This window comes from Arachis ipaensis, chromosome B3, assembly GCF_059453495.1.
Source record: "Arachis ipaensis isolate K30076 ecotype BB chromosome B3, ASM5945349v1, whole genome shotgun sequence".
In the NCBI taxonomy this organism is placed as follows: domain Eukaryota; kingdom Viridiplantae; phylum Streptophyta; class Magnoliopsida; order Fabales; family Fabaceae; genus Arachis; species Arachis ipaensis.
In genome coordinates, this window is record NC_142438.1 from 39,534,402 (window position 1) to 39,561,922 (window position 27,521).

At 35.3% G+C, this 27,521-nt stretch overlaps 3 protein-coding genes and 1 pseudogene across 6 annotated transcripts; 1 reads left to right on the forward strand and 3 right to left on the reverse strand.

The window, feature by feature from the left end:
• Positions 1-11,057: 11,057 nt before the first annotated feature.
• LOC148570368 (uncharacterized) lies at positions 11,058-11,837 on the reverse strand (annotated as a pseudogene).
• A 703-nt stretch (positions 11,838-12,540) lies between these two features.
• Positions 12,541-13,476, forward strand: LOC148570369 (uncharacterized). The gene is made up of 4 exons (XM_088507003.1): positions 12,541-12,691; positions 12,799-13,003; positions 13,099-13,247; positions 13,319-13,476. Exons 1-4 carry the CDS (start codon positions 12,541-12,543, stop codon positions 13,474-13,476), a joined length of 663 nt encoding a protein of 220 aa, XP_088363129.1.
• Positions 13,477-18,686: 5,210 nt separating this feature from the next.
• Positions 18,687-20,797, reverse strand: LOC110270121 (CRM-domain containing factor CFM3A, chloroplastic/mitochondrial-like). 4 transcript variants are annotated; one of them, XM_088509448.1, is made up of 6 exons: positions 20,719-20,797; positions 20,203-20,447; positions 19,981-20,111; positions 19,563-19,893; positions 19,285-19,441; positions 18,687-19,203 (listed from the first exon to the last, which is right to left on the reverse strand). In XM_088509448.1, exons 2-5 carry the CDS (start codon positions 20,381-20,383, stop codon positions 19,422-19,424), a joined length of 663 nt encoding a protein of 220 aa, XP_088365574.1. In that variant the 5' UTR covers positions 20,384-20,447; positions 20,719-20,797; the 3' UTR covers positions 18,687-19,203; positions 19,285-19,421. The 4 variants fall into 4 exon arrangements, with proteins under 4 accessions (XP_088365574.1, XP_088365575.1, XP_088365576.1 ...); XM_088509449.1 differs by having other exon boundaries at positions 20,203-20,415; positions 20,719-20,794; XM_088509450.1 differs by lacking the exon at positions 20,719-20,797 and having other exon boundaries at positions 19,981-20,107; positions 20,203-20,585.
• LOC107630331 (uncharacterized) lies at positions 20,715-25,919 on the reverse strand. Its single transcript, XM_088509447.1, has 14 exons — positions 25,371-25,919; positions 25,213-25,287; positions 25,006-25,113; positions 24,810-24,842; positions 24,584-24,673; positions 24,376-24,501; positions 23,993-24,118; positions 23,336-23,743; positions 23,093-23,227; positions 22,483-22,701; positions 21,957-22,229; positions 21,677-21,814; positions 21,181-21,483; positions 20,715-21,086 (listed from the first exon to the last, which is right to left on the reverse strand). Exons 1-14 carry the CDS (start codon positions 25,551-25,553, stop codon positions 20,880-20,882), a joined length of 2,424 nt encoding a protein of 807 aa, XP_088365573.1. The 5' UTR covers positions 25,554-25,919; the 3' UTR covers positions 20,715-20,879.
• Between the last annotated feature and the right edge of the window lie 1,602 nt (positions 25,920-27,521).

Consider the following 27,521-nt stretch of genomic DNA (forward strand, 5'->3'; position numbering starts at 1 on the left):
TGAGATCTTTTCTACTAAAGGCAAGATGTGAAGAAGAAGCTTCAAGATTTCCATGCTTAAAGTAGAAGAAATCCGTTTCGGTCAGAGAAGAAGATCCCTGGGGTATGGCTCGTCTCTACTTTTGTTCATCCATCACAGGAGGTAGCTACTGTAGCTACGTGGAAAAGAAGCAGAAGATAGAACAGATGGAGCTGTCAAGGATCAAAGGTTCATCAAGGGTCAGAAATCCTTCTTGGGGACCAAGTCAAGATGGAAGGCTCAGATTGATGAAGCTTGATAAGATGGGATGAGAGTGAGGTAATTGCATGTTGGATTTTGCATTCGATTTCCTCTTCTCTCTCTGTATGAACCGATTTTGAAGTTGAAGAAGAAGAAGAAGAAGTTAGCTCGGTTGAACCGTTTCAACCTTGGAAGCTTCCCCTTCTATAATAAGGATGAACGGCCAAGGCTTGAGACAAGGAGTGAGAGCACACGTTTAGGTTCCCATAGCTCTTTGAGCTGTTTATTCTTCTCCTTCATGGCTTTCATTGAATATTTCTTTTTCTCAGTGAGTATGTCTGTATTTCATTGGTAAAAGGTAAAATGTGAGGTTTTGTAAGAAAAAGCCAATGAATGGAAAAAGGCAGAAAGTTAAAGAAAAAGCCATTATTATCTTAGAAATTCTTTGTATGTATTTCTGTTTTGTTGTCATGATCCTGAGGGGATCCCCTTGCAAGTTGGGTTAGCACTTAGTTGTTGAAAGCTTGGCAGATGACCAAGTCAAGTTCAGGATTAGGGTTAGATTCTGGACTTGTCTCGGATAGGAAGGGTAGTTCCTAGGGAGAATTAGTATCTGTAATCTGCTTGATTATAGTGAAATTTCATCATTGTTGTGATGGAGACTGGATGTAGGCTGCATTGCACTTAGCAGCTGAACCAGGATACTTCTGGGTGTGATTCTCTCTTTCTATTCTACTCAATTTCTGATTCTATTCGTAGGAGACAAAATTGAAAAATATCTCCTCACTGGTTACGAGACAAAAAGAAAAGTCTCTTGACTAGTGACGAGATAAAAAGAAGAAATATCTCCTAAAACTCAAGGGTTTCCAATTAATCAACTCCAAAGTCAAGTTGGGAGCTCTACTCTATTAACATGAATGCCATTTTCTCAAACATGTAAAGGGAGTAGATAGGAGACATGGTAATTAAAATTAAATTAATAAAAACAAATTTGGAGCTGATAATTAATTGAAAGAAATCAAACAAGTAATCGAATTAAATATAAATATAGTTCATTGCATTAATAAATTCAAAATTAACAATATCCAAATATGACCATAGGCAATTAAATGGAAAACAAAAGAGTAGAGTGATAGAAAAGCAAACTATAATGATGAAGACTTCAATCGAAGGTAGTAGTAGCTCTCTCAATATCCAATCCAAAAGCAAAAACTAAGAATGCTAAGAAGCCTAGGAGTAGTGTTTTTCTCTCTAAAATTCAAAACTAAAACTAAAACTAAGTGAAAGTGAATGTGTGTTGAGTCTCCGGTTGCCCCCTGCCTCTAGTCTGTGTTTTTGGACTGAAAACTGGGTCCAAAACAGCTTAGAAATTGCCCCCAGCGAGTTCTGATGAATGCAGCACGTAATGCTCTGTCACGCGTATGCGTCGGCCATACGTACGCGTCGCTGGTCTTCTGCGCTTGTCACGCGTACGCGTCAGTCACGCGTACGCGTAGATGTACGATGCGCCAATTCACGCGCATGCGTCAGCCATGCGTGTGCGTCGATCCTCGTTGCTCAGCTCCTTAGTTTGTTGTGTTCCTTCCACTTTAATATGCCTCCTCTTCATCCTTTAAGTCATTCATGCCCTGTAAACTTGAAAACACTTCACGAACACATCACGGCATCAAATGGTAATAAACAAGAATTAAAAATTAACAATTTAAAGGCTTAGGAAGCAAGTTTTTAACCATGGAACAAAATTAGGAAGGATTCGTAAAACCATGTAGTTTGTATGAATAAGTGTGCGAATAATTAATAAAATCTACTCAATTTAGCACAAGATAAATCATAAAATAGTAGTTTATCAGGGGGTTGTTGGGGGAAGAGAGAGAGAGTATTCAATGTTTTTTTGTAGTGCTATATGATTAATTATTAAAAGAAAAAAATATTTTCATACTTTATATAATTAAAAAAAGATATTAAAAATCTAATTTATATCTTAATATCAATAAAATACCAAAATATTATTATAATTTATCTAAAAAATACTTTATATTATATATATGAATAATGCTACACATCCAAGTCTTTTTCTTAACCAAGTCCAACCAAGTTGGTCTAAAATAACAAAAACTTGTTATACCTAACATTATTTCAAGTCTTATTTTTTAACTTGGTTGAACTTAGTTTATAAAAAGATTTGGATGTGTAACATTACTTTTTATATATATGTCGTATTTCCATGTCTTATAAAAATTTTAAATTTGTGTGTCCGAATATCTCATGTCGTATCATATTTTGTGTCTGTATCAGTATATGTGCATCATAAATTTATATTACAATTGCATTACTGGCATCTGTAAATGAACTATACATCATATATGAACAAAAAATTTACTTGCATATGCTGTTGTCTAACATTTTTCATAGTATACAAATAACAAGGTTTATGCATGCTAAGTAGCATTATTACTCGAAAAAGAAGCAAGAATTGTGGGCAGACGAGCGAATAACCTATGAATATCAAGAAAACGAAAAATAATTTTCTTTGTTTAGAATGTAATTTTTCATCCTCTATAGATATTTTATACGGTCAACTAATTTTTAAAATAATATTTTTAAAAATTATTTATATATAAATTTAATTAGATAATTATTGTATAAAAAAGACTTTATACTCTATGCATCAAAATTAAACTCATTTTCTTAATTTTTAATTAACAAAGATTAAAATAAATTTTTTTTGTTGTGTTTTTTTTAATTAAACTCGAATTGTCCTTGCAACATATTCTAGTTTATGTCTAGAGTTAATTATCGAAAACTAAAATGCCCAAACATTTTAGTAAAGCCCATCTAACGAGCCCAAACAAAATTAAAATCTCATTTAGAAAATGTCTATGATCGGAAACAAAAAAAAAAAATGTCTATGTTCTAACTACAAAGACAGAGCATGTCAAACCACATCGAACCCTCCCCACACCCATAGAAGAAACAAAAATCCCAGTAGATAATCTACTTCCAAAATCATTAAATCAACCTACACATATATAATATTGAATGACAAACCGGAGTGAGGCATACATTGTCTTTGGAAAGGATGAAAAATATTTACTTTTTCTATTCCATACTTATCTGTAAGTGACTGGATTTGGTGAAGAACTATTGCTCCCTCCTTCAAATATTGTGAACTAGAATACACCCTGTGCCAAGAATTAGGGGTGACAAACAAGTGGTAACCCGCTCGCTTAACTCGTGGGAAAAGGCAAGCGGGACTAGACTTTTACTACCACCAAAAACAGCATGTCCGCCTAACCCAGCAAGGGGAGACGGGAAAGCCCAGTGGGCGCTTGCCTATTTTGTTTTTTTAACCTATTTATCCCCTGACCAAAAAAAAAAAACCCTTTTATCCAAATTTAATACTAAGCTAGTATTTGTTTTTAAAGACTAAAATTAAGGCCGGAGAAATAAAATTTAATATTGAGAAAAAAGATCAGAGATTCAAACTAAAATTTCAGTCATTTTTACTATCTCTAGAAAGTGACAACTGTAAGATCCAGAATTTTCAAGTAAATCTTACTGTGAATTAATTTTAATTCATTTATTCATTAGAAATTTTATTTTCAGAAATTATTTTATTAAAGCTAATTAAATTAGGTTTTGATAATTAATTAGAAATTTTACTTAATTTTATAATTATTGAATAATTTTCTATATTTAAATTATACAGCTTAACAGTTGCAAAAGAATAAGAATTTTATACAATTTAGTTAAATAATAGAGATTCTAGAATTTAATACTTTAATTTGATTAATAAAGAAAATTAATTATATTATCTTTAATTTTAAATATATGGAATGTAAGTTCAGTCTGAGAAGAGAAAACACTAATATAGAGGTGAAGATTGGAGAAAACATCCTACGACAAGTTAAAAGTTTTAAGTATCTTGGATGCATTATACAGGATAATGGAGAGATTGAACAGGATGTAAATCATAGGATTCAAGCAGGTTGGTCAAAATGGTGGAGTGCATCTGGCTTTATATGCGACAAAAAAGTGTTTTTAAAACTTAAAGGTAAATTCTATCGCACCGCTATAAGACCGGCTATGCTTTATGGTACGGAGTGTTGGGCGGCTAAAAGGAGCACGAACATAAGCTGAGTGTGGCAGAGATGAAGATGTTGAGATGGATGAGTGGTTATACGCGATTGGATAAAATAAGGAATGAAGATATAAGGAAGAGAGTTGGAGTAGCACCCATTGTGGAAAAGATGGTTGAATCGCGTCTCAGGTGGTTTGGACATGTGAGAAGAAGACCGATAGAACATCCAGTCAGGAGGGTGGATGAGATGGAAGATGGACAAAGGGCGAAAGGCAGAGAAAGACCTAAGAAGACCATCCATGAGGTGTTCAAACGAGATCTACATGTAAACGGTCTCTTTGTAGACATGATACATGACATAGCACAATGGCGTCGTTTGATTCATGTAGCCGACCCCACTTAGTGGGATAAGACTTTGTTGTTGTTGTTGTTGTTGTTGTTATTGTTGTTGTTGTTGTTGTATCTTTAATTTTAAATTAAACTATTCGATTAAAAGTCAATTAGTAAATTAATAATCAAATGATATTTTTAAAATAATTTTAATAGATGAAATTAGGTTTTTAATTAATACTCTATACCCTTAATTTTATTAAAATGACCTAAACTACCCTAATCTTAACCCTCTACCCCACTTCCTTCCCTTCCCCAAACCTAACCTAAATATATTGCTTCAGAAAACAAAGAAGAAAAATAAAGAAAGAAAAAGAAAGAAGGAAAGGCGAGGAAGGAGAGGGAGGAAGTGAGCGCCGGGGAGGCTGTCTGCGTACGCCACCGTCGTGTACCACCGCCACGTCGCCGACGAAGAGGAGAGAGAGAGCAGTGCCGAGGAGGCTTCGAAGCCTGCGTCCAGCCCTCGCCGTCCTCACCGTCGAGGTCTTCACCGTCGCCGTTGCGGATCAGATCTGAGGCGAGAGAGCAGGCCGCGAAGGAGGAGGGAACCGCGTCGTCCGTGAAGCTTGACTCGCCGTTGCTCGTGCTCGTCGCCGCCAGAACCCTTGCCGTCGCTGCTGCCGTTGGACGAAGGAGAGAGGAAAAAGATGCGATGTACATAGCAGCTCACTGCCGTGCTTCATCTCCGCCGCTGCCATGGACGCCGATGAGTTGCACGGTGTCATCGGGGTTTGATGAGGAAGGTCCGTGGATTGGGGTTTTCCAAAATCAAGGTTTGGAATTTGGTGAAGATTGGTTCAGTGGTTGGGTTTTTGGAGTTGCTGTTCTGTCACCACCGTTGTTGTAGTCGTGCCTCTATTGCCAGAAAACGGCGCCGTTGTTGCCGGAGAACCACCGTTGAAGCCGCTACTGTTCTGGTGAGCCTTACCCTTATTTCTGATCTCCTTTTGTACGCTTAAGTTGTTCCATTGCTGTTGTGAGGGAGTGTTTATGTTGAATGAAGTTGTTATTGTGAGTTATTCAGCTGCCGCCGCCACTAGAGGTAGCTACTGGAGTTGCCGCCGAAACCCTTGTCTTCTTGGTAAGCACTTTGTTTCCGAAACTTCTTGAAATCAGTGTTCTATTGTAATCTGTTGGAGATTCTGAGATGTGGGTACCTTAGGTTTGGGTTCCGGTATTTGTGCGTCGAAATTAAGGTTGCTACAGAACCATCAGAGCTTCCGGCCGCTATTAGAGCTGCTGTCCGGTCAATTTGGAAGCTGCTACTGTGTCGCTCTATTCTATTTATCGTGGTGAGATTATTCGGTTTTGTTCTTATTTATCCCAATATTCTATTATCAATTATGTTCTAATATCGCTCAATATCCATTCCGTGTTAATTCTAAATTATGACAAATATGTGGTTATCGGAATTTCTGCGGCTGCTGCCGATTAGCATGAGAATAAGGATTCAATGGGTTTAATTATGCAACTTGCGACTAATCGAGGTAGGGGCGTTTTCATTAAACTCATTTTTATTCTTAAGAGTTGTTATAAATTGATATTTAAGCAAATAAATATTTTTAGTGATTACGGAGTCTTATGAATTGAACTGAATTGCCTTGAATGAATGTGATTGCTTACTTGACTGTGGCTATTTCTGAATATTGAGTTGGTATTGAGATAGTGAGTGGAAGATTAATTTGAAAATCTGATTTGAATGTTTATCAAGTATAATTTGAGAATTGGAAAATGATTTGATGTTAGAGTTAATTTGGGTTTGGAAAACAGCTTGAGATTTGTGAATGACTCGGATTTGAAACCATTGAAAAGGGTTTGAGTAAATGTTGGTTGGCTTTGTTGGAAATGAATTGAGATCTGGAAAGGATTATAATATTAGAAATAAGCTTGATTTGTTGAAAAATGAGTTTAAATTGAAAATGATCTGAGATATTGAAATTGCTCTGATTTTGAAATTGAATTGAAAGGAGTTTGAGAAATGGTTTTGTTGGAACCCGAAAAGGGTGGCAGATTCCGAGTTTTAGAGGAGATACTGCCGAAATTTTATAAAATTAGAAGTTTCATTTGAAGTAGTTATTTTAAAAAGGTTTAATTTTAAGCATTATGTGGTTTAAGATTACTTTATTTATCAAAGAAAGAATTATGTTTTGGTTTGAGATTGTTGATTAACGGAAAGAAGGATGATGAGGATTGATTTGAAATATGATTTTTGAATGAATTTGGAAATGGGATATGGATTGACGAATGATGATGATATTGAGAATGGCTAAGATATTGATGAATGATGAATGAATTATTTATATGGCTTATGAATTTGAAATATCTTAGATACGAGGTTCTCTGGATTAAGTGCCGTGGCTTGCCATCACGTGTACCGGGTTGAAAACTCGATACTCTGTTGACCCTATGACGTAAGTGTGACCGGGCACTATATAAATTCCCGGAAATGTTACCCCCATTGAGCAATATTGATTATTTGAGAAAAAGCTGTGCATAGACTCTTGGGGATGCACGTCGGGGGACAGTCTAAGGACAATTCAGACTTGTCGGGTTGGCTGGATAACCGACAGATGAGCCTCATCAGCCGTAGGACAGGCATGCATCATATGTATTTGTATGCTTTGCTTGGGTTTGAACTTGTTTTGGTTTGCCTAATTGCTAAACTGTTCTTAACTGCTACTTGAACTATTTGCTATAACTGCTACCTACTTGTGCTTTCCTTGTCTGTGTTGCCTGTGTTTGTCCTGGCGTGCTACATTTGAGAATGAACTTTGGTGCTAAATTAATGACTGTGTTGTTTGATTGCGTGGTTAGTTTTTGATTGAGTTTTTCTTATACGAAAGGAAAGGTTTCAGACTTATGAAGGATTAAACATTGTTTCTTTAAAAAAGTTTTGAACGATTTCGTATTGGTTTTAAAAGATTCATAAGCCAATGATAATCGCTAAGCTTAAAAACAGTTTTCTTATTAAATATCTTCTTATGACAACTTTGAAACTCCGTGGTGAGACCATGTGGTTAGGTTCTCACCCCCTACAGCTTTACCTTTTCAGGAACCAAATGAAGAAGCATTAAGAAGAGTTATACTGCGTTTGGTTTATATGCTGTTGTATTAATTAGATTATTTTCTTCCCTCGTCTTTGTTATTACAAGTTTGTAAGAGGGATATGAATTATATGTTTTATATGTATAATATATTGAAATATTATGTAAGCAGTCTTGTATATGAATCTATGCCTGTTTGTATTTTTCTTAACATAAAGTATTTATTTCTGGTTTTTCAAAGAAATCAGCGATACAATGTCGAGTCATAGGCTCCTATTTTAATATTTAGTATGTAAAATAGTCGTAATACTTCTTGTTATCAGAGTAGCGCATCCGGAAGCGTGACTTCTGATAGTGAGGGTGTTACAACAACAATGAAGATTGAAATTTCTAGAGACGAACACTAAAATTTTAATAACATTTATTTTTAAAAATATTTTATTTAATTTTTCAAAACCTCCATTCAACTTTTAGATCCAGTTTGGATAAATAGTTTAATTAAACTTATATTAAAAAAATAGTTTAAATAATAAATGCTTATATTAAAAAATAGTTTGTGTTTGGTTTTTTAGTTCTAAAAGTACTTATTTTAAAAGAATTGTGATAAAAAGCTTTAAGAAAAGGACAATAGGTCTTTGACCTTTTGGCCCATGAACATTGAAGTCCCATTGAAGTCCCAGAAGATTTAAAAATATATTTAAATTCCTGACTTTCTCAAAACCTAGACACATCGATCTCTCGATCTCTCTGTTCACTTGGGTCTGTCAAACCCAATGGAAAAATCAAATGTGGCTTCCGTTGTCCTGATTTGGCCGATATACGGATGCACACATGGGAAAGTTTTTAAAATGAGACATTTAGACCTAGAGATTGATATGTCCAGGTTTTGAAAATGTTAGGAACTTAAATATTTTTTTTAAATTTCTAGGGACTTAAATGTCGGCGAACCAAGAGGTCAAGGACCTATTTATCATTTTCTCAAAAGTTTTTTATTATGAGAGAAATCATTTTTTTTAACTTCTCCATAAACACTTAAATAGCTTCTTATAAAAAATTATAATTTAATTTTAAAAATTGTACCACACATTAATATTATATATTTTTATAAATTAAAAATAAAAAAGTTACTTATTAACCTATTTAAACAGGTCCTTCGTCCCTCACCACAGCACTGCATCTACTCCCACCAAATAAGTACTAAAAAACAAGATTCTGAAAACCGGTTCGGACTGGCCGGTCAAACCGGTTGAACCATGAACTGCACAGAAAAATGAATCGGTTAAACAACAAAACTGTAGAATTTAAAAACCGGGATTGAACCAGTGAAGTGGCCGGTTATCGGTCGGTCGAACCGAACCGTGACCCGACCGGTTTTTTGGCTGGGCAGCAAAACGTTGCCGTTTCATGCTTTGCTTAGCCCTAAATCGAGTAAATCCCAAATTCGTTCCTTGAATCCCCCTCCTCGTCGAGCTTCAGAGGTGAGAACGCCTCTCTGACCCTCACACGACAGGGGTTCTCATCGAGCTCGTCGTCCCTCACCTCTGTCCGGCCACCGCGTCGTGCCGCCGCCGTGGTTCCTTCGAACAGCCACCTAATCTCGCAGCAGCCGTCGTTCCTTCGAAGGTGCTCCACCACTGCTTAGTCACTCGGCGTCACTGTCTCACACTCTCCCTATTGCATGTTCTGTTGAAGGCGCCTTCGAGCTTCCAGAGTTCCAGGTAATTTTTTTAGATGAACTCTGAAACTGTTAACTCTGTTACTGTGAACTCTGTCTCCCTATTTTATTTTTCTTTGAACTGTGTAGTGTGAAACTGTGAACTGATTCAACTGATCCTGCTAAACTGAATAGTGAACTTTGGTTAATAATTGTTGTTTACTGAACTGATTTTACTTTGTTTAGTGAACTGGATTTTGTTGTTTGTTGAATAATTGTGAATAATTTTGAAAAATTTTGGATGTTGTTTGTTGTGAACTTGAAAGTTGAGATTATTGAGTTGGAGTGGGCTGTTGTAATATAGAAATTGAAAAAAACCATTGTTGGATTGCTGGTAATGTTTAGGTATGGATGAAAGTATCAACCAAGAACTACCTAGGAATAATCATGCTAAAAATAATTCTGCTTTGAATGAACCTTCTCTTCCTCCCGCATCTAACGAAAGTCAATCACAAACTTCTAATGTTCGGGGGAAAACTGATCCTGCTTGGTAGATTCCGATGATAAACCATCACTGGGAATTGTTTATGAAGGTATGTTGAGGTCAGAAAATGGAATCAAAGAAATGTTCAAGCATAGTAAGACTGCATATCAACCTTACACAGAGATTATCAACTCAAGATGGGACAAACATTTGAAAAAAAATTGAGTAAATTACCAATTATTACCCCGATTTTGTAAAACACTGACAATAATAACCCTAATATTTGTTAACAACAATTATACCCTCGAAAGTTTTAAAAACGCAACAAATCTGCTGAACCGTGAAAAGAGTCCTTCTCCGTTAAACGGAGCTTGGTGATGTGACAGACGGAATTCCAACGTGGCATCTATTAAGGGTTTCAGTCCCGTTTCTCCTTTATATGGAGATGAAAGAGAACGTTTTTCCCAATTCACCAGAAAGATAAACCTTAACATTTTTCCCAATTCACCAGAAGCAGAAGCATGTCCAATAACAATCGAAGGACACAGTCAATCAAAAATAGTAGCTCTGAAGGGCTCGAAGAGCACGGGAGCAAGCCCTATGACGGGACATGCTTCTGCCGTCTTCAGGTGGTGGCATTGAAGTCGAAGACGAGAAGAAACCCAGGGAGATGGTTTTTTATGTGTCCTCTGTGGAAGGTATGTATGAATTTTTCTGGTAAATCTTTCCCCCTTCCCTATTGAGAATTGAGCTTGATGAATGACTTTTGTGTTGGGCAGACGAAGAACACTGGGTGCCGTTATTTTTAGTGGATGGACAAAACCAACGAGGAATCTGTTGGGCTGGAGAAATTATCCAAGAATGGAACACTAGTATGCAATGAATGTGGAGTCTTGAAAGGGAGATTTACCAGTGTTGAGACTGAGACCATACACAGAGATGGAAAGATGATGATGGAGTACATGAAGAGAGTTGAATTGTTTCTATGCATCATTCTGTGTGGAATTGTACTGAGTTTGATTATGAGTGTGATTTTTTTGGTTAGATAGGAGAAGGGATGCATGCAGGACAGTTTTTATTAATGGATGTTATGTGTTATTGTTTTGTGGAAGTTATGTTGACATTGTTGTAGCTATGTTTCTTGCTTGTTAATAAAGTGGATCTGTGTCTTACACTCAATTGTAGCTATTTTTCGTCACCATTGTTCTGTGGGGCAGGTTGCGCTCTACCATATGGTTGGGGCCTTCCATGTTTCTTCTTGCATTTTCTTTTCCAGCCATCAGCTTTTTCAGGATGAGATTGCCCCTCTTCGCCTTCAACATGTGTCTCATGGTTGTCTCCTAAATTGGATTCCTCATTTTCAACTGTTGCAGCTTGAGTTTGAATGGGTACGTTATCAGTAGCTACGTCATCTTTCTCTGATTGATCATTCCCCCCTTTACTCAACATTGATTCACCCTCCTTTTGCTGTTGCTCCTCATACTATGGGGGATCATCTTGATGATTTTTCTGATTTTTTGAAGAAGCTCCATCTACTTCTATATCATCTGGTCTTCCATGTTCCTCATGCTGTGGGAGATCCTCGTCATGATTTTGCTGATTTTCTGAAGGAGGTCTCTCAACTTCATTAACTAACTCTGGATCGGCATCAATAGGATGCTCAAAATACAAGTGGACCCTGTTTTCATTCTTCAGTGCAACATCACACAACTTAACCACATCGGAATCCCTTCTCAGCACCCATAACCCGTTAGCTAAATCCATCCCTGGCTCCAACCAATACACTTCATTATACTTAGTATAACCTAAATCCAGAAACAAACCCTCAACAAGGAACAGATTACATGTATCAACATGCACCCTGTCGATCATACTCACTAAACCACCGTTATACCTCACCACACCATCCGCATCCTTCTCTAGCCAACCCCGATGGTGATATACAAACGTGATATGAGTTTCCATCTAACAAAAATCATCAAATAAGTCACAATCAGATAAATCAACACATCAAGACACCCCATCATCGAACCGCCATTTCAAAAAAAAAAATTCACTTCATCACCAACAATATGTAAACCCTAACGAACTGATAATAAGAAGAACAGAAACATATGATACTTATCGAAACCTTCGTTGTTCAATGGAGATTTCTTCACCGAGTATCAATGCCAAACGTGAGATTGCATGTGATGTTAACAATTCCAAGAGGCGAATGCAGAGACACACAAGATGAAGAGAAACAGAGACCAACACTAAGAAACTCTTCAGTTTTCCACGTCCTAAATGGTCATAGTTAAATGGAGTGTTTCATTTAAGGTTAGCCTGGTCATTTACTTCGAATTGGGCAATTAGGTTTCATGAATTAGGGATAAAGGAGAAACGGGACTAAAGCCCTTAACAGATGCCACATTGGAATTCCGTCTGCTACATCACCAAACTCCATTTAACGGAGAAGGGCTCTCTTCACGGTTGGGCAGATTTGTTGCGCTTTTTTAAATTTTCAAGGGTATAATTGTCGTTAACAAATATTAGAGTTATTATTATCAGCGTTTTACAAAATCGGGGGAATAATTGGTAATTTACTCAAAAAAATCTTCATGCAGCAACTTATTTCTTGAATCCTGCTTGCTTTTTTGATGAAAATTATAGAGAAGCACCTGATGTCATGCGAGGTTTACTTGATCTTGTTACATTGCATTGCAAGGTTGATAATTTAGATTCAGTTGAGGCAATGAAAGAAATACACTTATATAAAGATCGAAAGGAAAGCTTTAATAGGCCTGAAGCTTTTCGAGTTGCAAAAAAACTTCAACCTGGTAATAATATCTGTTTGATAATAACTTATTTAGTTATTTACTTATTTTATGTTTTTGTTTCCTTAATTTGATAACTAATACTTGAGCTATGGGATTGTAACTTGTAGATGAATGGTGGAGGTTGTTTGGTGGTTCTGTTCCATGTCTACAAAACATGGCAGTTCGCATTCTTAGCCAAGCGTCTGCTTCTTCAGGGTGTGAAAGGAATTGGAGTCTTTTTTATCAAATTCATACAAAAAGAAGGAATAGATTGGAGCATGATAGGCTAAGTGATATTGTGTATGTTACATATAATTTGTGTCTTATATCCAGGTAATATATATTTCATCATTTCATTTCATATCATTAGATTTTGTGTAGTTAATACACTAGGCTTATCATATATTGTATTTAATTTGTTAGGATAGAAAGAAAAAAAAAAGAAAGCAAAAGGTGCAATATGATCCAATTGATATTGAAAGTATTGATATGGTTGACTTTTGGGTGACGGAAGAGGTTGTTGAAAAAGTGCCTGATCTTCCAAGTAATATTGAAGACTTGCTTGATGAGTATTATAGTTTATTGATCAGATAATAAATTACAATAGCTTTGATCTTTAATTTATTGAAAAGTGTTATATTTTGTTAGATGAGATTGATGATGGTTTAGATCAAAGTGGTGGTGGTGGTAGTAGTAGTACATTTTATGCTGCACCACTTGCTTTTTCTGGTCCAAGTAGTGGAAATGAAGGTGATGATATCAACGACGCAAATCTGCAGCAAGTTATGGAGGATTTTTATGATTGATGACAAACTTGGATCATTTTGATGTTGCCATATTATGTTTGATTGGTTGTTTTATTTTTTGACTTTTGAATTTGTATTTGAATGAGATTATAACATTCTGGTTTGTGTAGTACTTTTAATTTGAATGATATTTTAAAGTTTACATTAGACTATAATTATATTTTAATGTGTTTATTTATATTTTATTTATTATTTTATTATAAAACAGTTTTTCAGTTCAACCACGGTCGAACCAGTTAAACCTATAAACCAATAAACCAGTAGCTAGAGCAGTTCAATGACCGGTTCAATTCTCAAAACCTTGCTAAAAAATAACGTAGTCCTATATATTTTATATTATATACAATATAAAAATTTAATTAATCTCTATCTTCTAGTCTCTAACTCTCAGTCTCTAATCTCTCTTCCAACACTACCTAAGTCTAAAAGTCATATCTAACTCCCTGGTCTATACTCTCTACCATTACCAGTAACAACGCCCTCACTCACTTCTCACCCTCTCTTACCTCGTCACCTCTCCTACAAGAAGCATGTGGCCTAGCTCGCTTCCACAATCACCTTGTCCGCTTCCACAATCCACTTCTCCACCGCTCCAGACAGCCAACATCCCATTGCCAGCACCCCAACACGGCAACACCAGTACACCACCGTCTTTGTCTAATCCTCTTGCATTGCCATCACAGCAGCACATCGTCGACAGCACGCATCGCAAGCAGTGCACCACCATAGCTAGCACACTGATGCCTCTACTCTTCTTTGACACCTCTGATCATCCACGCCAGCCCCTCCGTTGTGACTTATCCCCCCTCTCCTTCTACAATGGTTGAAACGATAACAAATTAATTGGATGAAACTGGTTTCTATGCCCTCTTTTTTATGCTACCCACACCAAGAATCTCGAAAAATCGTAACTAATTCAACAAACAAATCCTATCTTCTAGCCATAGAGGGAATTTTAAACGCAAAGAGTTAGAGTGGAAAAGAAAAAGACGAAGTAATTAAAATGTTGAAGTGGGAATGTTTCAAGCTTTATTAAGGTTTAACGACATCATTTCATTAAATATTTAGAGCCAAAATTAAAGCGACATCATTTGGTCTAATCTAATTTGACAAGTATGTTTCAAGTCATCCATCTAAGGAAATTGATGGAAAATAGGTGAATAAGTAAACTATTGAACTATACTAGTATATCAATCAAAGTAATGATAAAAAATCTTAACACATCATCTTATTATTATTTAAAGATTCAAATATGTATGTTAATATTTGAAGATGGTAAAAACTCATGTACAGTCAACTTCACGTGAAGTTGATAATTAAAAATTTTTAGATAAAAATTTAGTCAAATCATTTAATAGCTCTCAGTTATCAACTTCACGTAAGCACCTGCATTTTTATCATTTTCTATCAAAATTAGATTGAGGAGCAAAAGTACTAAACAATAAAGTGAATAATATGTGGGAAAAAAAATTCTAAACTTTAAACGATAGACTAAGGCACTACATGACTTGGTCTTATGGCGTTTGAATATGTCGTGCTAGAAAATGCATCACGTTTCAAAACCTAGCTATAACTAAGAAATGGTTATATGAAACCCATAGGGAAGGAAGGGTGTGCATGTGTGTTAGGATGTACGACCAAAAAAAGAATGATATGATAATTTTTTTGAAAATGCGCTTGTGCTTTTTAAAAAGTATAAGTATCTCATTTTATGTTTGGTAAATTAAAAAGAGTACGTATTTATACAAAAGTTAAGAGATAGATATTGAAATTGAGAGATAAAAACTGAGAGACAGAGACTGAAATAAGTCTCAATATTGTATTTTGTGTAAAATAAAAGACAGAAATTGAAATAAGAATGAATCTCTAATTTAATTTGCACAAAGGGTAAAGTTGAAATTAATTAATTGAAATTAGAGTATTTTAAGTATAAAATGTTATTTACGTTTCAGTCTCTTATTTTAAAAATTTCAATCATCTATGTCTTTACTTTTTGGAGATACTGAAATACTGAAATTTTGGAGACAGAGACTGAAATTTAGACTAAAATTTTAATACCAGTTTCTGAACTAACAAACATGATACTGAGTTCTAATCTGCCAGATTCTGTCCTAATACTTCAAAACAAACACTAACTAAAAGACATGAGTACTTTTAAAAGTATTTAAGGTAAAACTTTTTAAAATTAGTATGTACTTATCAATAAAAAATTCTAATATAAATTTATACATTGATTAATTTCTAGGTTTAATTACTCTACAAGTCCTTATAGTTTCACCAAATTTTCAATTAGGTCCCTATACTTTTTTTTCTTATCAATTGGGTCCTTATACATTAATTTTTTTTCAATTTAGTCCCTGTTAACGTTAAACATTAAAAAAATGTTAGTGAATTGTAAAATTATTTGTATACCCTTAGGGACCCAATTGAAAAAAAAATATAAAAACCTAATTGAAAATTTAGTAAAACTATAAAATATTCAATAAAGATATTCCTATAATCCCTATTCAATGATTTTACGACATGAAAAATATTCCTATAATTCCTTTTATTTTGCCACTATCATTCTTTTGCTTATTTATATACAAATTATACCAAAAATACTTTTTTTTTACTTTCAAAATATCTTATCTTAAGAACATACAAAAAAGGAAGGGATAAAATGAAATAGAAATAGTAGTAATAAGTATATGTAAAATTCAGTTTTCATCATTTAAGTATTCATTATATTCATGTAATATTTTACATTTGTGTGGATTTATGGAATATAATTTATATCTTTATCATATCATGGTACACCATAGAAAATCACAATACTATGTAATTTGTGTTATTGAAATTTGAAACCTAAAAACGAAAACCATAGAAAACGTAGTTTTCAATGTAATATAGATAATTTAGAAATAAGTTTTTGTGTGGTAGTCTCCCACACTTTGAACTAGTATAAGATTAACAATAACATTGATAACGACCGATTTCCAAGCCGAGAAAGATTCTAAAAGAGCAGACTTGAGTTCATCAGGTGTCCCAACAAGATAGTCCTTTTCACCAAAAACTTCAATCAAAACATGGTAACCTGCTTTCGAAACAAAAAAAATCGGAGTAAAATCATCTTTGTGAAATCCATTCATCTCTTTGGGATTCTTCGGGCACTTCCATATACACCTCCATATACGATCACTAAAAATAAAAAATGCATAACTATAGTTAACACATTTCTATTAGCAGCTTTTACATGCAATACCTATATAACATATAATCTCAGATACACAACATTTCAATCAACCATGGATGTATTGAAACTATTATGATAAAAAAACAATGAATAATCTTACCTCAAAAAAGTTAACAATGGCATTCAGGTTAGATCCATTAGCATTTTTCAGAACTGACAACGCTTCTAAAACCATTGCATCGTACCTAGAGAGAAGATAAACAAAAGCAACCAAGTCTCGAAATAATTCAAAAGTAACAAAATACCTTTTTATTTGATTGAGACATACAACATTTTTAACCACAACTACAATCCTAATCCACATCATTTAATTGCAATAATCCATGTAGAACTAGTGACATCAATTTGCATACCCAGGAGGATTCTTAGCATTTTTGTCATTTTGAGAGGAATCACTCATAGTAACAGAAAGATCAGGTTGATGAATCATAGTGGTGACAGGAATAGCATCTTCCCCAAAAACAACAATGACATTACCAACAGCAACTAGGGTAGCACTAGCAGGGCTGCAGCCTTGATTCTAGGAACCTTAGATTTTTTTTTTTTGGACTTTTGAGTGTCATTGCTAACGCTCAAATTTCGCCATTTATCCTAAATTACCACAAAAGAACAAAAATTAAAAACCCTAAATCCTTAACTCAGTTTTCTTCCATTCAAATTTTATCATTTATCCAGAAAACAAAATACACGAAGGGAAATTAGGCACATTGCAGTGAAATTTAAGACCCTAAAGACACGAAATTGAAAAGGCTACTTAGAAAAATTTTGTAACGAGAAGTGAGAAAGGGTGCGAATTGGGGATCTTTAAGAATGTTCTTCCACTTTCCTTGCACAAATATTCTAATCCATGGCCTATATCATGAAACTTGCCACCATGATGTATGTCTATGGTAAAATCCAAATCCCCATCACTACATTAAAAAAAAAAAAAGAGAAACAGAATCCTAATAAAACAGTATCATCACAGCAACAACAATCAACAATAAAGAATAAACCAAATTCATCATCAGCAAAATTAATTTATATGTCAATTCACCAATTAACAAAATTTCTGCATATAAATATCCATATTGTAAACCCTAAATAAACCATTATATCAAAATAATCCAGAAATCAATTCAACAAATAGATACTCAACCAATGTCATATTTTAAAAAAAATAAAATAAACATAAACATCAAGTTTTAAAACTGAAAAAAGAGGCTTTTTTTTTGTCATCTGTTTACAGATAGTTCGAGTACAGAGAGATTGAGATCGAGCAGAGGCACAACGCGAGGACGGGAGGCCAGGCGCTGCGGGGCTCGGCTCCGTGCGGCGCAGCAACGTCAGGCGAGGCGAAGCACCGCGAGGGACGGCGACGTCTTGGACGGACAAACGACGCAGAAGACCTCCAAACAGAACAAAGCAGAGAAGGAGGTGATGGACAGCAGACCACCAAGCGTCCGTTGCACATGACGCCAGAGACGGATGACAACGACAGACCGACGCAGAAGACGGCAATGGACGCGATCTCCAGAGAGCAACTTAAGGGTTTTTTTTTTTGGGATAAAATGCAAGGGGTGCTTTTGGTATTTTGAAAAAATTAATGTTTGTTCAGCTAGCTACTCCAACTAAATAACAAGAATATTCATTTTTTATCAAGATTCAAGAATATTCTTTATCTTAAACGTTATTCTCACGGTAGGGACTTAATTGAAAAAAAATTAACATACAGGACCCAATTGAAAAGAAAAAAAATATAAGGACTTAATTAAAAATTCGGTAAAACTATAGGGACTTAATTTAATTTTTATATTTATATTTATTATAGTCCTTTTTAATTTTAAGAATTATTTTATCAAATATAATTATGATGTTTATATTTATTAAAAATTATTTTTAATTTAATTTTATCAAATACAAGTACTATAATTTTTTAAAAATTATCTTTTAAAAGATAATTTTTATAAATTATTTTAAAAAATAAAAACTTTATCAAAAAAAGGACGGGGAGCCACAATTGCATTGCCTCTCATTAAATTGGATATTTACAGAGAGATCGCAGTGATAGATTTTGATTGGTGAGGGATTCCGTAGGCATGTCATGTCTCCCTCTAAAATTGAATAAAGCGGAACGCAGCAATTTTATTCCGCATATACGCAGACTTGATACCTAGCACTACCTCGCTGCATACAACGGCATGTCGTCCAGATCGATTGAGACATGAAAGATATAGAAGAAAATCTACAGATTTGCCATTGACATAAAAATTTGGAACCTCGTGGCGCTGCATGGCAATTGAACGCTTTAATGCCTCTGCCTTTGTTAGAAGGTTTCTTGGCTTTATGGTAACGGGGCACCTATAATTCTTCCCACGGTGGTAAATAAGACAACATCCTTTTGGAAGTCTATCTATCGACACTAGTATTCCACCACTTTCATTTAACAAGCTCACGATGTCTCCAATTCAAATGCATATTCTCAATGACACCATCAAAAACTCCACCTATACCTGAAGATTATCATGATGAGTAGTTGTTAGGTAATGCACCATTATGATATAGCAACTTTCATACAGCTGAAAATTACCCACCAAGTGGCAAGTATGGCTTCATAATTCGACCAACCCTGCGGAACATAGCACGTTCTTCTTCTGATATTGTTTCCTGATCACAATCAGGATCAGCTGGAACCAAGGAAACTTCTATTTTGGCTAAAAGATTTTCTGCTCTAAGCCTTTTGGTCTGGGCCTGTTCAGATTGTAACAATAATAATAATTACCAATAATAATAAATAAATGAAAAATAAAAAATCTCAAGCATATAATCTTTAACAATAAAAAGGATTTGAGATTTGCAAGAGCCAGTTTACGTTCAACTTTTCTGAAAAGCCTAATGTTCTTGGCTTTTGCAGACTCTTTGATCGTCTTCTCGCATTCTTTGGCAGATATATCCCTTCCCCAGCATGTCTGAGCCTCATAGAACTCAGCCAACGATCCTACTTGTGTCGTTGCTTCATCTGCCCCCGATTGAGTTACATCAATGGCTCTGCACCGTGCCTTCTCCTTATCATCTACTACTTGTTTTGTCATTTCTTGTCTTTCAACTAAAACAGTAGCGACACTAGTCGGGACAAAGTCCTTCCCGCTATACATTACAATGAAATATTTATTTCTTATCAACAAGGTACCTCCCATTAATTTCTGAACCAGGAAATAAAAACAAAAGATTTATCATCATGCTCCATTGAACAATGACTAGGACTATAACCAAAGCTACATATAACATACCTTGAGCTCCTCAGCCATTAGTTCATTGTTTGTATTCAGGATACCACGCTTAACAGCAATCTTCACAACTAAGCTTTTCTCCCAGAGCTTCAGAATAGCAACTGCGAGACCTTGGAGATTTCGGTTTCTACCTTTACAAGGTTCAACAAAAGATTCATGTAATGTAAGTAAAAGGATAATGAATTTAATACATTACCATTTACCGTGGTAGAATAACATTACCTAAAGCAAAATGGCAAGGAAGAGCTTTGGAGAGTCGTTTGGGTTGGGCAATTTTGGCGGTGATAGAGAAAGGCCTCAGAGTGCTCAGTTGATAAGAATGCGAAGCAGTTGTGCACAAGAATGAGGTCCTGAGACTCAGAGGAAGTTCCGATAACTTCGCAGTACTGTTCCGAAATGCCATATTCGCATCTACCCAGCATTTCTCTGCGCTACCTTTGGAATTTGTTTTGATGCATTTTCATTTCCTGTGTTATATAATAAAACAAAAATAATAATAATAATAACTTTTACATTAAGGATTATTCTCTACATACAAGTCATTTACACATACAAGTCCATACAAGTTATTTATATTGTATTTTTTAAAAATTTTTTATGTATGTGTATTAATAAGTTTTATATAATTCAAAACTCTTCCTCTCCTTCCTTGCATTATAAAGTGGATTTTATTCAATTAGGATTAACTTGTATAAACTTGTATGTCAAAAAGACTTGTATGTGTAGTAGGTCTCTTACATTAATAAGATTTTATTGACGGAGTAAGTGTTATACAGCAGATTGTCTTAATCCATAGTTAGTAGTAGGCGGAACTCTGATACACATGTACACATCAACATTAATCTATCTATGATGATTCATTGAAGCAATATACTTGAATGGATTGGAGGACTACTTAGTTAATTCTGAAGGGATGGAGAAGAATTGATGATCTGCTGTCCTAATTCCTTTATTTTGCTGAGAAGCATCATTTGCTGTGTCTCCAGCTGCGCTATATATCCTTCCTGAGTGTCCTCCAGAGTTTCTAGCTCACTCAAAATCCTAGACAGTCCTTCAACATTTCCGTCATCTATTAACGATCGAAACTTCATCATCATCTCTTTCATCTGACCATATTCAATTTCAACAGTTTGTTAAGGGAAAATGGAAACAGGAGACAGCTTCTGATTGGAATTGCTAAAATTATGCAAGAGATCTAACCTGGGTAGGAATTTGGTGCAATGTGCTTAACGAAGGTTCAGAATCCACAACTTGTCTCATTTTCATCTCAGGGACATTTCTTGTAATTTGGATGTGGATCTCGCCACTTTTCACCCCTTGGAGAGGTATCCACTTGTCAACCATCTGGTTTGGAGGCAACATTTGATATTCCACAACACATTCACCGATGCTTGATGTGGGCAGTAAAGCATTATGGTCCTTAACACGCAGTACAAGGAGACTGCCATCGTCCAGGAAGTCTAAGGTCTGGTTCCATTGAGGATTCAAAGTCTTGGGAATAACCTACCACACAATGTCAGATAAAATCAGCATAAAAATGCCATGGAAAAATGACATAAGCAAGAAAGAACAGGGGGCATAACACGTGAATGAAACAATGAAAGGCTTGGAGATTACACTTCACAAATATTTAGTAGAAATATGAGTATGTGTTATCAAGTGTTGTTACTGCAAATTAAGGATTCTAGGTCTTAACCTTTGTCCTTTTCTTCAAGTTTCCATAGTCTACCCTCACATAAGGATCACTTGTCCCTCTAAGATCAGCAGCAATAAGATCCCTTGCTTCAATCACAACTAGTTCTATCCAACCTTTGTGTGAGCTCGAAGCTGTATCCTGTTCATTTTGAAGGAGCAATGCATGATATCAAAGTTAGGTGAAAATTTGACATGGGTAAAAATAACTGAAGTGATAGCATCATATTATAATAAGTTATTGCTTTGTGCTTCATTCCCCAGCCCCTGTTGAGGACACATACCCTTGATCCTTCTTGGTCATTCACCTTAACTACTTCTATCTTAAGTCTTAACTCGCCAGAACTCGCTCCTTCCAGAGGGATCCACACATCCTTGACTGAGCCGTCTACTAGTCCCTCCAAATTTACATGAGCACTACCAATATTTTCATCTCCAAAAACTTCATTAGTAAAGCACTTTACATTTAGGTATTCATCACCACCCGTCTCATCAAATTCAAATGATTGATTCCAAATAGGATTTGGAGTTTGAGCATTCATGGTTTTCTGGATAGTCTGAAAGAGTATTAACAACCAAATCAGATAGTGAGTTATTTTCAAACGGCATTGCAATTTGCATCGATTATGCTTAAAGTAAACAAATATTCTATTTGCACAAGTTCTCTTTCCACAAATTGCACACAAGAAAGGGAAAGTGTGCTTCAAGAGTTTAAATCATTATTCATTATAGTACAACTACAAGTAAGCATCCTATTGAGAAACGTGTTATTCCAATCTCTACAACAGTTTGACAATCAGTTTCACTCACCTTTTCATACTGCAGTTTGACATATGTATCAACTTTTCCAAATTTGTCTTTTGTAGCTAGATCTTTTGCTTCAACAACAGTTATCCTAAGTTTCCTTCCAGTTTTTGACTGCAGATTTGATGATTCACTTAGTGGTGGCTGAGAGCTAGTACTGAGGCTGTTCAAGCTATGTGAACCATCAGCAAATTGCCATTCTTTTACTACAATTCTCACCTTCAACTGAAAATGGATGAGAGGTATGATGAGTTAAACATTCCATTCACATTCAATTTTATTTTCCTTTTTATTTTAATCAGAGAATAATGTTAGACAGAGGCAGGAAGCAATCATTTCATTATCTATACATCCATACATTTATACATATTATTAAAGGGGATTCTCCCATTTGTCTATACATCTATACGTACATATTATAAAGAGTACTCTCCCATTTGGTGTCCTTATCCTATTCCAAAAATGCCACTCTCTCTAATATCTCCTATAACTACTTTTACAATTCTAATTTCAAAGTATCCACTTCAAAAAAGCCTGCCTGGAAATACTATCGTTTTACACAACAAAGAAAAAGCAAAGCAAGTGGATGCTAATTTACTAGCCATAGATAATGTACCTCTCCAGAGTTGGACCCCTCAAATGGAACAGTCATTTCGATTTCATCTCCACAATCTTTTGCATGTGTTGCTATGACACCAGAGTTCGGCCCAGTTGCCCACATTATTGTCGAATCATCTTCAACATGCCTCATCTTCTCAAACACAAAGCATCAGTGAGGCTTAAAGATAGATAAGCAATTGCTGCAATGAGATAAAGTAAACAATTTTCTGCTTGTATATATTAACATCAATGACAATACCTTGATTTCACAACTTGCTAGGTAGTCATACTTCACACTGCTGGGAAGGCACTCATAAAGATTAAAGCGAACAATTCCTGTACTGTCATGTAATACCATATTAAACGTTGCATCCCATGTTGGTGTTGAACCTCGGCTCACACCTGTCCTCCTTGTCAATTCCTCTGCTTCTACTTCCACAAATGTCTGCAGGTCCTTGTCATCCAATTTTTCTTCCAAGCAGCCATTTTGCTGCCTCAAAGATGGGCTTCCCTTAAAGCAACTCCTAGAAAGTTTGTTGGCTGAAATCACTGTAACATATATAATGCCTCCAACAACTCTTTTCCTTAAATTCACTGCCGGCAAAGAGAAGCATCGGCGCCGAGGTTCCACCATGGTTTTAAGCAAAGTGTCGGTAAAAAGTTTCTCCTGTATAAAAGGAAAAGTGCAATTGGAATGAAATATCGTACTCCATTGGAGGAAAGTAAGACAGAAGGTTAAAGAAAGAGACTTAAATTCACATAGCACATTCAAAGTCTGAGCCCGCGGTGAAAATTGAAATGAACTAAGCCAAAAATGAATATAGAATCATCTTGATTTAATTATTTCAAAATGGATTGAATTATGCCAGAAATGATAAACATTAGCTTTTTCAAAAATAAATTCTCCAAGACGCACCAGCCAAGAAGAAACACCAGGCACCTCTGTTCCGCCACTTCCAAACGCAATTCCAATTCTCACCTCAGGTTTTGATGAAAATGAATACAGAAGGGCTTTTCCATCTAGAATTGGTGTAATGAGGAGCTGCATAAAAATGTGAATGATTAGATTAGCAAAGAAAAATGATTTAACTAATAATTAGTGGCTACAAACACAAGGCATAAGCGTTTAGAAATGAATTTTCTTCAAATCCGGGCAAAGTATTTTATAGTTCTCATAGTAATAAGTGTGATTACTTGCTTCAAAAATCAAACTTGCTTATTTGTTTTGATATATGTTGTTTCATTTTATATAGCTTAGTGCCTTAGAATCTTAAAGAAATATAGATCCTATTGACATACATCACCCTTGATATGAAGACTGTTAATCATAATTCGGGTAGTTCCCATCAATGGCTTGGCAAGCTTGGCAAGCATCAAAATACTCATGTCACTAGTGTCCCAATCAAAACCCATGTTCAAGATCCGCTGTCAAATACCAACAGAATACTTTACAAAATTGTTAGGTATGTGGAAACAGGCTCAAAACAATTGTGAAACAAAACAAAACCTGATCACCAGAAGTTGACCACCGCACCCCTTGAAGACCCAAACTTGGAGGGCATGATCCTAGCGAGAACTCACGCAGGTCAACTTTCTCCTACAAAAACAAGCATCTTAGTTCAGTACACATTTTCTAATTTTTCAGCATCATTAATCTTCATGTTACAATTAAAAAAGTGTGCAACTCTTTTACAAAAAAAAAAAAAAAAAAAAAAAAGGCACAATTTACTTACTATAAGGCTCGGTTTCCGGAGCTTTAACCGCTTCTAGATCATGAGACAAGAAAAAAAAATCAAAGTTAACATAAAAACTTATATGCAATCAAATTAAAGCAATTTGGCACACAAAACCAAAATAAAGTAGAACGTAAGCGATCTAGTTTAGAAAATATATAGAATCCAGGCGTAAACAAGGAAAGTGAAATGTCACCTCCACTATAGCGGATAACCTTCTTGAAAGCTTTGGATTAAAATAGTTGGGCCAGACTTGAGTCAAGAGCTTATTCAACCATTCACAGTGTTCCAATGGTGTAACGGGCTATGTACACAGCAAGTTGAATTCATGTGAATTGTGTAGAGATAAATTGAGAATGCAAAAGGGAGAGAAAAGGAATTGGAAAATAGTATACCGACTCACCGAGGAGTTGAGCATGATGCGGCGCCATTTCTTATTCAAGTCCTCCTCAAGCAGTTTGCGTTGATAACTCTGATACTAGAAATAGAAAAATCATTAATTAGTTAATTAATTTATTTAGTAGCCAAAAGGAAAAGGGAAGAGAGAGAAGGGGTCGTTACTTGGATAGTTGTCCAAAGAGCAAGTGCAAGGAGAAGCAAATTGGAGAAACAAGAAACCCAGTAAGCAATGAGGAACAGTAAAGCAAGCAGGAATGGGATCCGAGGCTGAGTCACATGGCTCAACAAGAGTGCAGCCTCTTCCATGTTCATCGGAATCAGCTTTCTCTTGCCAGTACTACTCATTGCAGCCAGATGAGGGAAAGATTTCAAGCAAAACTAACTCCGATTTTGTCTCTAGCTCTCCCTTACATTGTAATTGGTCATTGGTGCTACTTTTTGGGAGGAACTCGAATGGAAAGAGGACAAAGGGGAAGTGCAAGAAATGAATATGAATATTAATAATCGTACGTCTTGAGTTGACGAATCTAATCTGAGTAAACAAAAATTAGAGTCTCGTCGTCGTCACAGAATGTCATAATTAATTAATTAAATCGATGGAACTTATTTAATTAGTACAGTAGGAGTTGCTGCAACTGGCCGCTCATCAAAACTATCCAACTACCTGCACACCTGTTCTTTAACTGTTATAACTTCTCAATCCCAAAGTTTGTTTGCACAAATCAACGGCTCATATTTGTTTACTGTCGAGCAATGCAAGGTTATTTTTTTTTCTGGAAAAAACTCACTTTTGCTAAAAAAATTGATGTGGTTTTAATTTTGACGTAATGTTTAAAGGTGGATATTCCTGCAAAAATATCTTCAAATGAAGACCATATTGCAAATTGTTAGATTGTTACCATCTTTATGTAAAGATGTTTTTATTGGAACATTCACCATATTTAAAAGGGGGATACGGTCTTGAACAAAGTTGCCAGAACCGAACCTAAATTGGTAGAATGACTGGCTTAATAATTCAAAAGTTCAATCAGAGTTCAACCAGAATTCAACCGATTTAATTAAATATAAAATATAATTATTAAAAATTTAATATAAAATTTTAAATATTTAAATTCAATGATTTACTCTTTTTATTCTTTGGTTCAACCTCTGCAATTTGTTACTTTATTCTTGTTAATTTGATGCCTCAATGCCTCTGTTATTGGTTGGGATTTCTCTGTTTTACCAAAACTTCGTAGTATGGTGAACTTCTTGGGTTCATGGATGCTTACCTTTTTTCATATTTTAATAAGTATCTATGGCATGATGTTTTGAACTCATGAAGAAAAAAAAAAACTTATAGTCCTTGCTTGTAAAAAACCTTCTTTTGTTCCATGATTTTAAAATGCTATGATAAATTTTTCAAGTGGTATAAGGCTTTTGGAACTGATGTGGCTTATGGTGGGAAGCATGGTTATACTATGATGATAAATGCTGGATTTGCAATTTACCTTTGCAAATACTTCAGTTACATAATCATGTGTACCAATCTTGTAATAGCCTCTTAGACTTTTTCTTTCACTTTACTAATTCACATTCACTGAAATTTCACATGTGAAGGATTAGTTTTCTTTTTGGTAATAATCAGGTGCTTGTCGAGACAGAAATAAAGACCCAAATCATGTTGAGTGGGTCAAAGCTCTTGTGAAAGATTTATATGTTCCTGGTTTGAGGGATTATGTTAAGAAGTTTCATACTTTAGCCTTGTATAGAGTCCAACAAAAAAAGTAATTGCTGCATCTAATTCACCTGCTGCCCCTCCTCTCCATAGTTCTGAAACATTTTGGGCTTCATGTTCTAAGCCAAACGTAAGGATATCTGCTGTTTTTCAACATATCAGTTCAGGAGATATCACTTCAGGTAGTTTATTCTTACTCTTGTATTCTTGAGTGAACATTTGGCATATATGAATTATATTTTTTATATCCTAGGTTTGAGAAAGGTTACAGATGACATGAAAGCAAGAATTCGAACAGATAGAATTGGAGTTGTTGGAACTACTGAAAAAGAAAGTCGTGCAACTCCAAAGGTAAGCTTATATATGTCTGTCTGTGTCTTAGTCACTGTGTTGTGAATGATTCAGTATTAAGAATCACACTTTAAGGGATGATCTGTGATGTTATTATTGATCTACTATTTTTACGTTAGTGTCTAGTTTTTATCTTTTGTGCAGCTCATTTTGTTGCTATCTGTGTTTGCGCTGCTGCTGTTGCTGTACTGTTTTGGTAGATTATGTTTGATTGAGAACTAATAACTATAATGTAAATATATACA

What these genes read in the sequence shown, in the direction of transcription:
- LOC148570369 (XM_088507003.1), top strand. Translation starts at nt 12,541, where the DNA reads ATGCGAGGTTTACTTGATCTTGTTACATTGCATTGCAAGGTTGATAAT. An exon ending in AATTTGTGTCTTATATCCAG is followed by an intron (nt 13,004 to 13,098) that starts GTAATATATATT and finishes TTGTTAGGATAG; the next exon opens with AAAGAAAAAAAAAAGAAAGC. An exon ending in CTTGCTTGATGAGTATTATA is followed by an intron (nt 13,248 to 13,318) that starts GTTTATTGATCA and finishes ATATTTTGTTAG; the next exon opens with ATGAGATTGATGATGGTTTA.
- LOC110270121 (XM_088509450.1), bottom strand. Translation starts at nt 20,402, where the DNA reads ATGCTGGGTAGATGCGAATATGGCATTTCGGAACAGTACTGCGAAGTT. An exon ending in TCCTTGCCATTTTGCTTTAG is followed by an intron (nt 20,108 to 20,202) that starts GTAATGTTATTC and finishes TTGTAAAGGTAG; the next exon opens with AAACCGAAATCTCCAAGGTC. An exon ending in TAATGGCTGAGGAGCTCAAG is followed by an intron (nt 19,894 to 19,980) that starts GTATGTTATATG and finishes TTCCTGGTTCAG; the next exon opens with AAATTAATGGGAGGTACCTT.
- LOC107630331 (XM_088509447.1), bottom strand. Translation starts at nt 25,553, where the DNA reads ATGAGTAGTACTGGCAAGAGAAAGCTGATTCCGATGAACATGGAAGAG. An exon ending in GGTCAACTTCTGGTGATCAG is followed by an intron (nt 24,502 to 24,583) that starts GTTTTGTTTTGT and finishes GGTATTTGACAG; the next exon opens with CGGATCTTGAACATGGGTTT. An exon ending in ATGACCAAGAAGGATCAAGG is followed by an intron (nt 21,815 to 21,956) that starts GTATGTGTCCTC and finishes CAAAATGAACAG; the next exon opens with GATACAGCTTCGAGCTCACA.